The 15882-nt window shown below is 43.8% G+C and overlaps 1 protein-coding gene and 1 pseudogene across 1 annotated transcript; both read right to left on the bottom strand.

Moving 5' to 3' along the window:
• Positions 1–74: 74 nt before the first annotated feature.
• Positions 75–11515, bottom strand: M6PR (mannose-6-phosphate receptor, cation dependent). Its single transcript, XM_061205546.1, has 7 exons — positions 11121–11515; positions 5522–5701; positions 4308–4474; positions 3161–3270; positions 2752–2882; positions 2063–2189; positions 75–1591 (listed from the first exon to the last, which is right to left on the bottom strand). Exons 2-7 carry the CDS (start codon positions 5698–5700, stop codon positions 1469–1471), a joined length of 837 nt encoding a protein of 278 aa, XP_061061529.1. The 5' UTR covers position 5701; positions 11121–11515; the 3' UTR covers positions 75–1468.
• LOC133100958 (small ribosomal subunit protein eS6-like) lies at positions 7890–8633 on the bottom strand (annotated as a pseudogene).
• Positions 11516–15882: the final 4367 nt, after the last annotated feature.

Here is a 15882-nt window from a genome sequence, read left to right as displayed (position 1 = left end):
AAAAATGTATATATTTTTTGCATTTTTAAAACACCAGAGTGTGGGGGAGGGATGCAAACAAATAACAAAAAAGATGCTTTTATGACATTATTTTCCCTGTTTAGAAAGAAAAAAAATCATTCCAATAGTATTTAAAAGTCCAAAGATGAAATCATTTCATTTCCTTCTCTAAAGGCTAAAAAAGGCCCCTGCCTGTTGATTCCATCCTCCTGTGTCCAGCGGAGCCATGTTACTCTTCAGTGGCCCAGGCTCACTATCACACAAAGATCAGGCCAGGTTTCTGGGCACATGGCCTGAACAGAAAGGTGGAAGCATCAGAAGATTAAGACCGTCTCCCCACAGAAATAAGATCGTGGGCGAGAAGACACGTCCCTGAGCCAGAAAAAGGGACACGTGCCGCAGCCGCCGCAGCCAGGGCGGAAGATGGCAGAGCCCTGGATGTCCCACTTCTGCTTCCATTCCCTTTCCAGAAGACTGGGGGCAAAAAAAAAAAAAAAGTCAAAATGACATGCCTATGAAGGAAAGTGCAACATGTTTAGACATACTGATTGATAGAGGGAACGTTTTAGGAATAAGAAAAGCTTTGCCAGCTTTGACTGCAAGTGGGAGAAGAAAGCCATCAAGGAGATCCCACTACAAGGTAAACAGACTTCCCTTTTCTGGAACCCCGGCAGCATAGGAGGTCAATTTCAATATCCCTTTCCAATGGACCGGACTTCTGGATTAGGCATTTTGGCTGCAGATGGACCAATAACCTAAGACTACAATCCAGGTCCTAGCTCCAGCTATAAAGTCACTCCAATGCCAGCAAATGATGTATGGTACCTCGTCATCCTCTAATTGGGAAATTTCAAATTTTCCCATCCTAATCCCAGAGGTGGGAGAATTAAGTCTACGACATCACCAGGCTCAAAGCAAATGGCAGTACTTGGATCACAACCAAGTAGTCACTGCAGAATAGTTCCAAGCAGCAAGAAACGACATCCAGGTTCTCACGGAGACTACTGTAGGGTACAGAGCAACAGCATGAAAGCAATCAAACCTTGTATAAATAATGTTTCTTTGCTTTTTTTTTTTTTTAAATTAAAGAAATCCAGTGTCTCAAAAACTTGTGAAAATGTGTTTAAAAAAGGAAGGGTCAGGGAGCCTGCCACACCCTTTTGCTCACGATAACTCCCCTACTTGTACTTTCTGATACCAAGAGACCGTGCAACAGCCTCTGCTGTCATTGGCCCTATTATATTATCTCTGTCCTACAACTAACTGTACCTCTCAGGAGGGAAAACAAATAATAGGGAACAAAGGGAAGGCATTTCTACTACTGACAAGTGGATGCAAACCAAGAGCAAACCGGAAAGCAAGAGCAATATTAAGGGGGAGATGAGAGACTGGAGCGGAGGCTGCTTAAGAAACCTGGCTGAGGATGCTTTGGTTTGGGGGCTGAAGAAGCTGGACATTTAAAGTGCAATCACATCGGTAATAAATGATCATCCCTTTCTTCTGACTCCTCCCCCAGCTGGTCATCCCCCACACCACGATATGCAGCAGGCACGTTTCGGGGTTTAGATCGGCACACAAAGTCACAACCATCCTGTAGGGGGAAAGGAAAGGAAGGAAACGATCATTTGAAATCAGCAGCTTTCAGGTGGGCAGAGTATGTTTATGGTCCAAGAATGTGGCAGGAACTGGTTTTCTCCAGGGATAATGAAGAGAAAACCCCAAAGCTCCAAGGATCAGCCTGAATCGAATGTGGGGAAGAGCAGACAGGTTCTAACTTGGCCTCACCCTTTCCTCACGTAGGCCCCTTAAGAGCTGTATCAGGTTCCCAAGTCTCAGCAAAAGGACTGCCCTTCCAGCCAAGCCTTAGCAAGGCCAGACACTAAGATGCTATGTTGCTTATCTGTACTAGGGCAACCAACTGTCTTGGTTTGCTGGGACTTTTGTGGTTTTAGGACCCAATGTCCTGTGTCTCAGGAAACCCCTCAGTCTGAGCAAACCAGGATGGCTGGTCATTCAACCTTGTCTGTAGGCCATGGACTCAGCCAGCTGCCCTGTTACTTACTGCTACCAGGTTGCCAAGATCCTGCCAGAAGGCCAAGTGGGGAAACTGCTCCATTCCTTTGGCTCCCACCACCAGTCGCTGGTACAGGAACCCCCCAATGATATAGACAGCGATCAGCGATGCAAACCTGTTGAGGGAGAAAGACATCTATACCCAAAAACCAAGAAATAGTAAGACTCAGATACTAAAGATAATCTCTGTATTCATTGTTACCTGTTTCCTAAGCTGTGTTCCATAAAAATGAAAGAAAAAAAAAAGGGGGGTAGTCAGTTGAATGAACAAGGGGGCTGGCAGGTCCTTAGAAAACCAATTAGAGTGTCAGTCTGAGAAAACCAAAATGATCAGAATAAAATAAGACAGAGTTTGTGACTCTGACTTAGGGCTGAGAACAGTCACCATTAGATATACAACTCCATTTCTTTCAAAGTTCTAATAATCTAATGGCAGCATATTAAAAACTGTCCAGCCCTCCAGTAGGGAAAAAACCCTACCTCCAAATGCAAATATTTATTGGGGACAAAACATTAAGTCATTTTTTTAAACTTGCACAGAGTTTAAAGAGGATTTTTACAAATTATAGTATAACATATACATGCACACACACTATTTGTACCTATAGACCTACAAGTAATTGTGGAGTTTAAAAAAAAAAAAAAAAGGTTTGGACTGATAAAGGAAAAAGTACTCACGTGACAAGTAAGATAGAACCCACGCTGAGGTGGGAGATCTCTGGGGAACAGGCCAGGCTACTGTCTATCTCAAAGAGGTAGAAACAATCTTGGACTTTGCCTCGCTCCTCAAACACAGGATTAAAATTGTCCTGATGACAAGAGGACAGAACACAACATTTATGTTGTGTCTGACACCTGTCTGAAAAAAGCACAAACCCACAAAACCCCCAAAACATTTGCCTTCTCCTGGTTCAAAACCTTCTCTTCCATGTATGATGGAACATGGGTGCCTATGACTCAGGGAAAAGCTGAACTTCTCGTTTTATCTCCTCCGTCCCAATTATCTTGTTCCCTCTGGACAGTCTCTCCCACCTCAGGCCAGTCCTTTCATCTCCTCTCTAGGCTCCTAGGCCCCAGGGTGCCTCACCGCTAGGGTGTGTCGATTGCAGGAGATCATCACCACTGCCCGACGCTGCTCCTTGCCACAGTGACTGTCATATTCATCACCCCCTTTATAGATCAGCATGATCCAATTACCTGAGGAGGGACAAGGAAAATGGAGCTTCGGGGTGCGGGAAAAGCAGAGGCAGACCTGGGCACTGTGGTAGAGTGGAAGTGAGTTCAATGAAATTGGCTGTAATTAAAATAACCCGTTCAGGATGAGCTCTGTATACCAGAAACAGCAGCTAATCCTTGCTCCTTTATAACAGCTGTGTGTTCCCTTAGTAAGACGACTAAGAATCAGACAGTCATACAAGAATAACCTTAATTTTCCACAAAAATTAAGGCAACTGATAGTGCAAATACAATTATGATCCATACCTTAATCATGACTCACATTTTCCGAATACCTGCTAACATCAAAAGAAGAGGTTCCATACAATTACTGGGTGGCAAGGGAAAGCCTAAGATCATAAAGTCGCCACAGATAAATTCAAAGTGGATGATTTTGAAGACTGGGGGGCATTTTTCCTTCTTTAGTATTTACTGTGTTCAAATTTCTTTTGCAAAGTATCATTTGATCGATAATCACGTGAGGTGAATCAGGTAAGGACTGTGCTTCCAATTTTGCATATGAGAAAACAAAATCAAAAAGGTGAAATGACTTTTCAAAGTCACAGGACAAATAAATATGAGCTGGATCAAAAATCCAGTCTTCTGACCCCTAGCCCCAAACTCTTGACGTTGTTTTTTATTATGTTATTTACAGGAGCAACAATGTGCAATGAATAATTTATTTATCTGCTTAAGGGAGGAAAACAGACCATAGTTGCTCACATAGTCCTTTCCAGCAATATGATTTTATGACTTTTGAGAAATATTATCAACATAACTCAAGATGGTGGGGAAATTTTTGTAGACTGACTGGTTTGCAAAAAAGCTTGATCTCACTTTAAAACAAACACATAAATGTCCTGAGCCTTGGCTGTGGAGGAGCTGTGGAACTAGGTATCCTGTGGTTTGCAGGTGTCTCAGGTGAACTGAACCACACATACCGTATGGTATACACTGAAGAGACTGGGAAGGGCTGAGACATACAGGATTATCAGAGGGATCAACAGGGAGAATCTTACTTCCATTGAAGATCTGAGTCTCGTTGAGTCTCCCTACTACTGTCTCCTTCCCATTACTTTTGTTGATCTGCACCAGGCCTGCCCCAGAGGTGCGGTTGCCAGCTTCTCGGCACACCCGGAACATGTAGATATACACGTCTTGGCCCTGGCCCACGGTGCTCTCAAAGCTGTGAGGAGAAGTGAGAAGGAAGAGGACAGTTACAGCTGTCAGCCTTAGGAAGAGCAGTTTCCTTTTTAACAACAACAACAACGGTGCACTCAACTTATTTATCTGACGTCATGGCTAAACGTCCTAGTGCATAATATCTGTTGCATCATGAGATATCCATGACCCAGACAGAACACCCTAACTGTTGATGATGACTGATTAAAATACAGCATCCGGGGGCTTCCCTGGTGGCACAGTGGTTGAGAATCTGCCTGCCAATGCAGGGGACACGGGTTCGAACCCTGGTTTGGGAAGATCCCACATGCTGCGGAGCAACTAGGCCCGTGAGCCACAACTACTGAGCCTGCGCGTCTGGAGCCTGTGCTCCACAACAAGAGAGACCGCAATAGTGAGAGGCCCGCGCACCGCGATGAAGAGTGGCCCCCACTTGCCGCAACTAGAGAAAGTCCAGAAACGAAGACCCAACACAGCCAAAAATAAATAAATTAAAAAAAAAAAAAATACAGCATCCGACAGCTAGTATTCTAGATATTTCTAGAATAATTGCTCTAGACTATGCTAAAACATTAGCTACTACGTTCCCCTGAGTAAGGGTCTACGTTCATGAGATACACCCTCCTTCCTTAAAGATTATCTTCAGATTTATATACCAGAAGATTCCTGACACTTATGATGACGCAGTAGGCCTAAATATGTTCATCTGATACTTCTAAATATCGAGGCATCAAATAATGCTTTTTAGTTCCTATGAGCTGGTTTCTTGTATCCAGTCTTGGAAACCGCTACTCTTCTGCCTAAGGTACCTGCACACGGCTGCTGAACCGTGGGCTGAGCACGTGCTCTATATCATGAAGGAAAGCAAGACAGCACGGCCAAATAAGACTAATACTGCTGAAGTTCAGATTAGAACCGTCTCTCAGAGGAGGTTACGATACACGTATCCCCCCTATGTTTGGTAGTAATACTAAGATAAAATCAGTAAGAGGACGAAGAGATTCTTTAATGAAGTTATCTCCTCAAGCCCATTAAGATTCTTCTCATTTACCTTTTGTTGAACAGCGGCGTCAGCCTCTTCAGTAGAGCCAACTCTTTCTCTGACTCTTTATCCTTTTCTCCTACCAGGTCGCATGTTTTTTCTTCGGTCTGCCAGGATTCTCTTACTGCCACGGCCAGCAGCAGCAGCAGGAGCAGGCCAGTCCTCCAGGAGCTGTAGAGGGGGAACATCCTTTTGGGAGAGGGAGTGTGTGTGTTAGGGAAAGAGGGAGAGGATCGGGAGAGAAGGGAAAGAAAGAAAGCATATGAATGTGTCATAAATGAATGGTATTTTTTTAACCTTTTAATCTTCCACCCACCACCTATTATTTTACACTAGCCAGTTTTCTTCATTATTATATTGGGCTTTATTTTCTTGTCTCCATTTCAAGTTCTGTTTTCCCCATTATTTAATATTCAGAATTGGAATCTTAAGTCTCCAGGTTTCTCTTTTTCTTTTTTTTTTTTAAACTTTTTTTTTTCCCAATTATTAATTTATTTTATTTATTTATGGCTGTGTTGGGTCTTCGTTTCTGTGCGAGGGCTTTCTCTAGTTGTGGCAAGCGGGGGCCACTCTTCATCGCGGCACGCGGGCCTCTCACTATCACGGCCTCTCTTGTTGAGGAGCACAGGCTCCAGACGCGCAGGCTCAGTAATTGTGGCTCACGGGCCCAGTTGCTCTGCGGCATGTGGGATCTTCCCAGACCAGGGCTCGAACCCACCAGGGCTCGAACCCGTGTCCCCTGCATTGGCAGGCAGATTCTCAACCACTGCGCCACCAGGGAAGCCCTCTCTTTTTCTTTTTAAAACTTATTTCAAAAGCTTCTTCCTAGCTGACTCCCTTGCCTGACACCACTGGTCACCTCCTGTCCTTCTCGTGCCCCTTTCATGTGCATTCAACAAAGAGGACAGCATTGGCCTTGGTGAAGAGTTAGTGTCTACAGATTGTTGTTGAGATTTCTGCAAGGTGCGCACAAAAAAAGAATATCTAGACTTCTAAGCTGTATTGGGAGAAAAACACATTTTTGGTCCTAGAAACTGTCAGAAGAACCAATCAATAGCCTAGAGAATAATTAAGTGTGACCAATGAACAGTATTTTGATTATGCAGAAACTATAAGATTCTTTGGCGTATGCAACAAATATTACCTTTTAATTTTAATATCTCTATGCCAAGAGCACCTGTGTTAGGAAACCCATATATAGATATACATATATATACACGTATATACACACATGCACATATATATCTATCACCCATGTCGGGAAACTCTCTCTATATATCAATCACTTTCAGTCTAATTCATAGGTAAGTCCTTCAGAACAAACTATGGGGGTGAGAAGAGGGAAAGGAAAGAACAAAAAGAATTAAATTATGACAGCCTGGTGGAGACATCCTTGCCTCTTTACCATTTGGTGAGAAATTAGATTGAGATGTCTCATTATTTAGAGTTCAATACTAGTTCATAAATACTGCTTAAACCAGTGGCCCTCCATAAGATAATACTCGAATTACAATTGACACTTGATAAGGGCTAGTTGGAAGTTATTAAGAAAGATGTAAAATAGAGAAAGAGACTTGAATACTTTGGGACCTAAGTCCTCATTTTAATATTCAGGAGCATCTAACAGTCTTTGTTCATATTCACCATAAGAATGATGAACAGAGATAAACACAGCCACAGCACCTAAAACTCGACATCTACCTGTTCTGATGTCTCACCTCTGAAAAATCATTCAATCATTTAAATGACAGAAAGAACAAAATTCACTAGGTCCAAATGAGTGGTTTGAATAAGTATTCCAAAACCCACCTCAGGCTCTACAAGTCATGAACCTCAAGAGTTTCTAGCTTCCAATTGCTGATGACTCTTGGGAATCATCACGTCACTTTACAATTTAGCAAATCCAATTCATCTGATGCTTGTACTGCTTTAGGAATGGAAACATGCGGCTCTGTTTCCCAAACTCATTTTCTTTTCTCTAATTCCATCTTTACACCCAGGATACACTGATTTACCCTTTCAAAAGAATTCACTTTGGTATCCATTAATGATCCCTTAGGCCATCGCTACTTGTTAATTTTATAACAGTATCACCAATTTTTCTGATACAAAGATTCAATTCTTCCAAACTTTTCTCACTTATGATAAAATGCTTCCATACTACAAGTCTGGACTTTGGTTTGAATACTCTTTTAAAGTCCTCTAATTCTTTGTCATGCTGGGCCACTGACTCCACTGCATTTTTAGCATATAAAACTTAAAACAGGCAGAATTTAATGGGTACTAATAGGTACCTGAATAAATTTTCTCCACTCTCCTAAACAAACTTACGTGTTTTTTTTTTTTGGATGTCTGATCTCATTTATTTGTTACTCTTAGAACATCTCGTTTTTGACCGGACTCAGACTTAGAGGTAGAAGCTCTCAGAGGACAGCCTCCGTCTCTTGGCAATCTGTTCCTGGTGTTCTTCTTTGGCCTCCTTCATTCTCTTGGCCAAGAGTTTAGCATATTCTGCAGCCTCTTCCTTATTTTCTTAGTATGCTGTTTCTTCAGAGCAATATGCTGACGTTTGTGCTGCAGAATACGTGGAGTAACAAGACGCTGGGTCTCGTGTGCTCTGGTCCTAGGTTTCTTACCTTCTTTGTTTAGGGGTTCTCTCACAATATACTGGCGGACATAGAGAGAGACTGAAAAGTTTGCGGATTCTGCTAGCTCTTTTGGGCCCCAGCTGACGAGGTGAAGTTGTATCTGTGAGTCCAGGAATATGCTTCTCCCCTTTTTCCACTATGACCAAATTGAGAACACTCAGATTGGCATCCACAATGCAACCCCGTACAGATTTGTGCTTTCTTTCTCCAGTCCTCCTTGGTCTGTAACAGGAATGCCCCTTACTCAGTAGCGGGTAGACTCTACCATGGGTCCAGACACCTGCTTCATGGCGAACACCTTGTTTGTTGTTCCCACCGATTCAGACCACATAACCCTTCCATTCTTCACCCAGAGCATCAACGGCAACTTCTGTGGCCATATGCTTCTCACAAAAGGTACGAAGTTTTCGTTCATCATCCACTTCAATGAGTTTCTGGCAGCCATTGGCTGGGAAAGAGATGTTCAACTTCATCCTGAAGTGGCCAACCGCCTCTGAGGCACCATGATAAAGAGCTTAACGAACTTACATTTGACATTCTTTTTTTAAAATTTATTTTATTTATTTATTTTTGGCTGTGTTGGGTCTTCATTACTGCGCGCGGGCTTTCTCTAGTTGCAGTGAGCGGGGGCTACTCTTTGTCGCGGTGCGCGGGCTTCTCATTGCGGTGGCTTCTCTTGTTGCAGAGCACGGGCTCTAGGCGCGTGGGCTTCAGTAGTTGTGGCGCACGGGCTTAGTTGCTCCGTGGCCATGTGGGATCTTCCCGGACCAGGGATCGAACACGTGTCCCCTGCATTGGCAGGCGGATTCTTAACCACTGCGCCACCAGGGAAGTCCCACATTTGACATTCCGTTTCCCACATTCCACCAGGGCAACCAATACTTGGGAAGTCATCTCCCCGACTTGGTGTACTCCAAACATCAATTCATTGTAGTAATATTAATAAGGTGTTTCCATAGAATAAGTATAGCTAGCCACAAAGTCTGAGGCCCCCATAAACACATACAAAGCATCAACAGGAAACACTAGAGTGCTTGCCTTTTGCTAGGCATTAAACATACATTAACCAATTAAGCCTTACAAAAACCCTATGCAGTAAATACAATGACTGTCCTTATTTTACAGAGGAGAAAACTAGACACAGCTAGTGGAGTGAAACAGACAGTGCAGCTCTGAGCTCATGGTCTACACTTAACCATTCCTTTCACATTAAGTTTTTGGGGGATCAGAGTAGGCAGCCAAAGTCTTGCTTTCATTTTGACAAAGCAAGAAGGGGAAGTGACCCCTCACACAGTTCACTAAACAGGAGGCGGAATAAAGAACCCAGACCTCAAACTCCTACCTTCTCTAAATTAACTCACTGCTCCACACAACTTGACCAGCTGACTAAAATGAAATAAGAGGCTCCTTTTATTAGATTGATTAAGCATGACATTTTCTTTATATTCTCTCAGGACCCAATTTGAAATTTCAACTTTCTGTGCTTTCAATATTCTTTTATCCAGGACCATTTTCTGGAGGGATGCTCACACAGAAGGCTGTGTTCTTTGGCTTCAAAGTTAGTTCCTTATCTGTTAACAGTTGATGATTTCTTTTCCCATATTAGAACAAAGACTCTCACAAAACTGGGAAAGGATGAAGGGCTGAACACCCTGCAGTCAGCATTAGTTGAGTTGAACTAGCTTTCCTTTAATTATTCGTTCAAAAAGATAGGAGATAAAAAGAGATATATTCTTCTCTTTCCTGCTTAAGGTTTGGCTACATTTGAGCTGCTTCTCTTTGATTCAGTGGCATACGCTCTAAGTGCTTTATCTAGATTATGTTCGTCAATCTTCACAACCCAGAAAAGTAGGTATAATTTCTTCCATTTTATAGATGAGGAAACTGATTCCTACAGAGCTTAAGTTACTTGCCTTAGGTTATCCAAGTATTAAACATGTATGAAGTTATTAGTAAGGCAACTTGAACGAGTCATGGTATAAAGCTATTTTCTGATAAATAAAGGAGTGCACAAATGTATTGGTAAAAGTATGAAATCCAAGGGCTGGGTAGTTCCTTTTTACATCTAATTGTGCTACAATTAGATTCTCAAGGTGCAAGACTTTGTCCTAGATACTTTGGAAACAAGCGGCAGGACTTAAAGATTTTGAAAAATCCCTTTCAATTTTCTTGTTCTACAACGATAGATCCATACGGTTAAGGCTAAAAAATTCTCCAGTGGGATGACCAATGACTAAGCCAGGAATTGGGAAGCACTTTACATCACTGGGCCTCTGTACCACTCACTTCCCCCGCTCCTTAAGACTAGCCATGACCATTTTCTGTTTTGCGGTGGAATTTCTACTTTCTTCTCTCTGGCTCATTTCTGATGCGACGGCCCTTATCTCCTGTCTCTAGCAGCCCACACTTTCAGAAGAGCAGCCCTAACTAGCTGAACCGCCCAAGGTTGAAAAGCCTTAAGGAAGCAGCTCTATGGCCCAAGGGCGGAAGCTCCCTCCAAAGAGGAACGCAAATCCCTCTATTGGCGACTCTTCGTACCATACACTCATCTCCCTCAAACTTCTTCCAAGCTTCCAGACATTTGCGTCCCGTCTAGTCTCCCGACTTTCCAAATGCTTAGGGCCATACCCTCTACAAATGATGCCACCTGACCTCCCTCTACGATGCGGGCCAAAATCCCGTCTAGGGGTATCCAGTAACACCTCGAACGGACTCCAGACTTAGCGACCTTCCTTTCCCTGCCTTCCAAACTGTGGTCTTGGAGATCCTTTCTCCCTCACTCCCTTGGCGACTCTGTAACTCCCCAACCTTACGCCTCCGCCTTTCTACCCTCAGGCTCCTTAGCTGGATTTTTGGGCTAGAACCCGGGCCAAGGGAGACTTAGCGATCCCGGCCCCCGTCACAGCCACGAGGGGTGAGCGCTCTCCAGCCCACTCCTCCTCCACGCCCCTCATACTCACGTGTCACGGGCAAAGGAAGCAGCCACAGCTCAGAATCCCCGGCCGAGTACCTGCTCGCGGCTGGGAGACAGGACCAGAGAGGGGTCGGCCGCAGACCCCGGTTCCAGAGCTCGCGGCAGAGCCAGCGACCCCACGAGCGCCTCTCTGGGCTCCACTCCGGGAACCGGAAACAGGAAGTGCCGGGCGGCCGCTGGGCAACTGCTCCTCCCACTAGACCCCGCGGCATGTCACCGTAGAACCGTTTCGCCCCTTTCCCCTTCCCGGCCTCTCAGATCATCCCGGACGCTGATTGGCCAGGACCGTGGGCGTTAGGCTCCGCCCCCGCGGCATCAACTCCAATCCCTATCGAGATTTGCAAGTTTAGTTCCACCTTTGCGTGTCGCCTTTCTAGTGACTGGGGTCCCAGACTCCCACCTCCTGGCCTCTCGGCTCGGGCCCCTGTCACGCGGGGTCACGCGGGGGTCACGCGCGGTCAGGCGCCAGGCTCGCTCCCTGGTAGGTTGGACCGGAGGGCGGCGGAAGTGGAAATGCGGGGCGGGGCCCGATCCCCAGGCCGCGGCGGGAGCTGTAGTTCTCCTGCCGGTTGCTGCGTCAGGACGTCTGCCGCCTGAGGGGGACGCTGGTTCGCTGTGTGCTGGCCCCGAGTCGCGTTGTCCCTAGAGGATAGTGGAGAGCGACTGGGTCGTGGTCCTCCTGGCTTTCTTACCGTCACTTTTGTTCTTTACGTCCTGTCTCCGGTTTAGCACCTTGAGGTGCGGCAGGGGTTACTATTCCAGTTAGCCTTATCATCCCTCCGGCATTTTGTTCGATTAACACTCTGCAACCACTTCTGCAGACCGAGACAAGTCAATTTTTGGTCTTTGCGCCTTTGCTAAGATCCTTGGCGGTGTCTCTCACATGTGGCGTCTTAGCCGCGTGTGGAAGTCCTACCCGTTCATAGAACTCGGTTCAGAGGCGCCTGTGACTCCTGGACTCACCCTCTTCAGCTGGAACCGTTCCGTCCTCCCAGTGCCCGCTGGCTGCTCGCACCTGGCTTTAGTCTGGTTTCTTTCTGCTTTGATTCCTCCGTTGCATTTGCGTGTGCCTCCCACCGTCTCCTCGGATGGGGACTGGATTTTGATTCCTCCGTGTGCTCACCAGAGCTAGAACAGCGTCTTGAATCGAATAATAATAGAAGCTGACGCTGTGAGAAGCCCGCCCTGTTGTACGTGCTTTAAACGAGTATCAATTCACTTCACCTTCACGACCAGCTTACTGAGGAGGTATCTTATCCCCATTTTACAGATGAATAAATTAAAGGCGACAGAGGCTAAGTGACTTACCCTGGGGCCCACAGCTACTAAGTTATGGAGTCAGTATTCCGGCTCCATCATTTAGGGATAAGTTAGTTATATAGGTTGTGTATACAGTCCAGAGTTCATGCTCTCGACACTGCGTTATACTGACTCTAGGATCCTGCATTTGTTTATTAACTGGTACATTCAATTCAGGCTAGGTGGTATATTTGGGTTGGGTTTGGATGTGTCTTCAAGTAAAAAATACGAAAATTGAAAGATGAGTTGCTTTCTAATAATAAAAGTAACTTGTCTATTGACACATACACACTACTATATATAGATTAGATAACTAATAAGAATCTACTGAATGGCACAGAGAACTCTATTCAATACTCTGTAATGACCTATATGGGAAAAGAATCTAAAAAAAGAGCAGATACACGTGTGTCTATAACTGACTCACTTTGCTGTACAGCAGAAACTAACACAACATAAATCAACTGTACTCCAATAAAAATATTAAGAAAGCGGTTCTAGGAGGTTCCTAAAATCAAATGTTGAGGCTGCCTCCTCTTTAGTATATGCAGAAAAGGGAAGGGTGCTTGAAAGAGCTAGGTATTTTGAATGCTTGCTTCAATTCATGGCTTTGAAAATTGTCCCAGACCTGCTCTTTTGTCGACTCTGAGGTGGGAGCTCTGTTGGGAATGCCTTTTTTAACCTCTCAAGAGCTTTGTCCTGAGGGAGTTTTTTTGTTACAGGTTTTGCTGTGGTTTCACTGTCAAATACACTCTACCTGCTCACGTTTTCTGATCTGCTTAGCAATCTTTTGATATTTGTTTGGTAGTTTCTCAGTCCCATTATGCATGTATTCAATTTGCCATCTTGAACCAGATTTCAATTTTGAACTTTTATTGATGCCCTCCTTTAAAAAATGATCATATTTAACATATTTCCAGGGCTAAATATATTTTTGTTTTTGGTAATTTTCAATTTTAATATATCAATAAATTAAAAATTTTAGAAAAGATGCAAGAAGAGTACAAAGAACTCTTGTATACACTCTACCTAGATTTGCCAAGTATTTACATGTTGCCCCATTTGCTTTACTGGTCTCTCTCTCCCCCCCATCCTCCCTACACAGACATGCACACACACACACACACACACACACAAACACACTTTTATTCTGAACAATCTGAGGGTAAGTTCCCCATTACCACTAAGTACATCGTGTGTATTTCCTAGGAATAAAGACATTCTTACATTACCACAGTATAATTATCCAAATTAGGAACTATAGCACTTTTTTACCCTTTCCCAACCACAGAAGCAAAGCCAGAGTCACACACTGCAATTAGTTGTCATTTTTCTTTATCTTATTTGACCTTGAAATTTGGAAAAGTACAGGTCACTTATTTTGTAGAATGTCTCTCATTTTGGTTTGGTCTGATGTTGCCTCCTGATTTAGGTATGCATTTCTTGATAGGACTAAGAGGGAAATAATGATCCTGTATCACTCAGCATCCAATCAGAAGACAGATACCACATGAGTGATTTTAAGGAAAAATTTAGTATAAAGAATTGTTTTTTAGTAAAAAATAATTACTAAAAGGGGTAAGAGAGGACTGTAAGTTACACACAAGTCTTATAGAAGTAGGAACTACAAAATGCAGCTACTACCTTGAGGGCTGAAGATGGGTTAACAAGGAAGTAACTTAGAAACTTAAAGGAAGTGCTACCTTTCCACCCACAGGGGAGAGATTCAGACCTCTGAAGAAAGGGTGTGGTTCCTGCCACAGGAACATGCAGCCCACTGATGAGATGAGAGAAAAAGTGCTGGAGGCTGTGGGTCACTGGGTCACTGTTGAACTGTCAGTGGGAGCCTCTTTATGGTGGCTTCTTTGTCGTTTGGACTTCTCCCCATCATTTTTTGAGCAGTTCTTTACTTATGGGCACATAGATGTTCCATGTGGATCTTGAACTTTTCTTACCCCAGAATCAGTCATATCTCGAAGATGGCCTGGTTCCTTTTAGTGGAGAAGGGTATTGAGAAACCAAGATCTGATTACAGTGTGTGTTTATTGCTACTTGTGTGTCCTTGCTTTGGTCCCTCTCAGCAGACAGTTAGGAAATCTATGTATCTTTCCAAGAGTGGGAAATCAGCTCCCATTATATTCAATATATTTATATGTTTGTTCACACATGAGAAAACACAGGAAGGAACTTTATAACTGGTAAAGCAAGCCTACTAATTAGAGTTCAATGTTTGTTTAAAGTTTCATTTTTTGTTGTTGAGGTAAAATGTATAAATCATGAAATTCACAACGCTTTTTAAAATTTATTTATTTATTTATGGCTGTGTTGGGTCTTCGTTGCTGCACGCGGGCCTTCTCTAGTTGTGGCGAATGGGGGCTCCTCTTCCTTGTGGTGCGCGGGTTTCTCATTGCTGTGGCTTCTCTTGTTGCGGAGCATGGGCTCCAGGCACGCGGGCCTCAGTAGTTGTGGCACATGGGTTCAGTACTTGTGGCTCGTGGGCTCTAGAGCGCAGGCTCAGTAGTTGTGGCGCACAGGCTTAGTTGCTCTGTGGCATGTGGGATCTTCCCGGACCGGGGCTTGAACCCACGTCCCCTGCATTGGCAGGCAGATTCTTGACCACTGTACCACCAGGGAAGTCCCGCAACTCTTAGGTATAGAATTCAGTGAATCTTGACAAATGCATCATAACTGTAACCTCCCTCTAATCAAGACTTAGCAGATTTTCATCACCCAAGAAAATTTCCTCATGCCCTTTTCCAGTCATTGTCCTAGGCCTAGAGGCAACTATTGCTCTGAAATTTTTACCATAGATTAATTTTGTCTCTTCCAGAATTTCATATAAAATTGAATCATATACTATGTTTGGTTTCTTTCACTCAATATGATGTCTGTGAGGTTCTGTTGTTGCATATATCAGTAGCAGGGTTTTTCTCTTTTTTTGGCTGGATAGTATTATATTTTATGAATATTTCACAATTTGTTGATCTATTCTTTTGATGGGCATTTAGGTTGTATCTATGTTTTCTTCCAAGAAGCTTTATAGTTTTAGCTTTTATGTTTGTATCTGTAATCAGTTTTTTAAAGTTTTTTTTTTAATATTTATTTTGTTTATTTGGTTGTGCTGGGTCTTAGTCGTAGCAGCTGGGCTCCTTAGTTGTGGCTCGCGGCCTTCTTAGTTGTGGCATGCGAACTCTTAGTTGCAGCATGCATGTGGGATCTAGTTCCCTGACCAGGGATCAAACCTGGGCCCCCTGCATTGGGAGCACAGAGTCTTAACCTCTGCGCCACCAGGGAAGTCCCTGTAATCAATTCTGAATTAATTTTTTTGTATTGTTGAGGTAGGGCCGAGGTCAGTTTTTTTCCCACATGGATGTATAGGTCTTCCAGTAATGTTTGTTCACTTTTCTTTCTCCCTTAAGTTGCTTTGGAACTTTGTTGAAAATCAGTTG

The sequence above is a fragment of the Eubalaena glacialis genome, chromosome 11, assembly GCF_028564815.1.
Source record: "Eubalaena glacialis isolate mEubGla1 chromosome 11, mEubGla1.1.hap2.+ XY, whole genome shotgun sequence".
NCBI classification, from domain to species: domain Eukaryota; kingdom Metazoa; phylum Chordata; class Mammalia; order Artiodactyla; family Balaenidae; genus Eubalaena; species Eubalaena glacialis.
This window is presented reverse-complemented; position numbering and strand designations above follow the sequence as displayed.

Bases quoted from the DNA above. Each gene is read 5' to 3' on its own strand.
- M6PR (XM_061205546.1), bottom strand. From the start codon at position 5,700: ATGTTCCCCCTCTACAGCTCCTGGAGGACTGGCCTGCTCCTGCTGCTG. The intron at 3,271-4,307 runs GTAAGATTCTCC...GTCCCTCCTCAG, and splicing joins GACTCAGATCTTCAATGGAA to GTAATTGGATCATGCTGATC. The intron at 1,592-2,062 runs GTAAGTAACAGG...TTCCCCCTACAG, and splicing joins ATCTTGGCAACCTGGTAGCA to GATGGTTGTGACTTTGTGTG.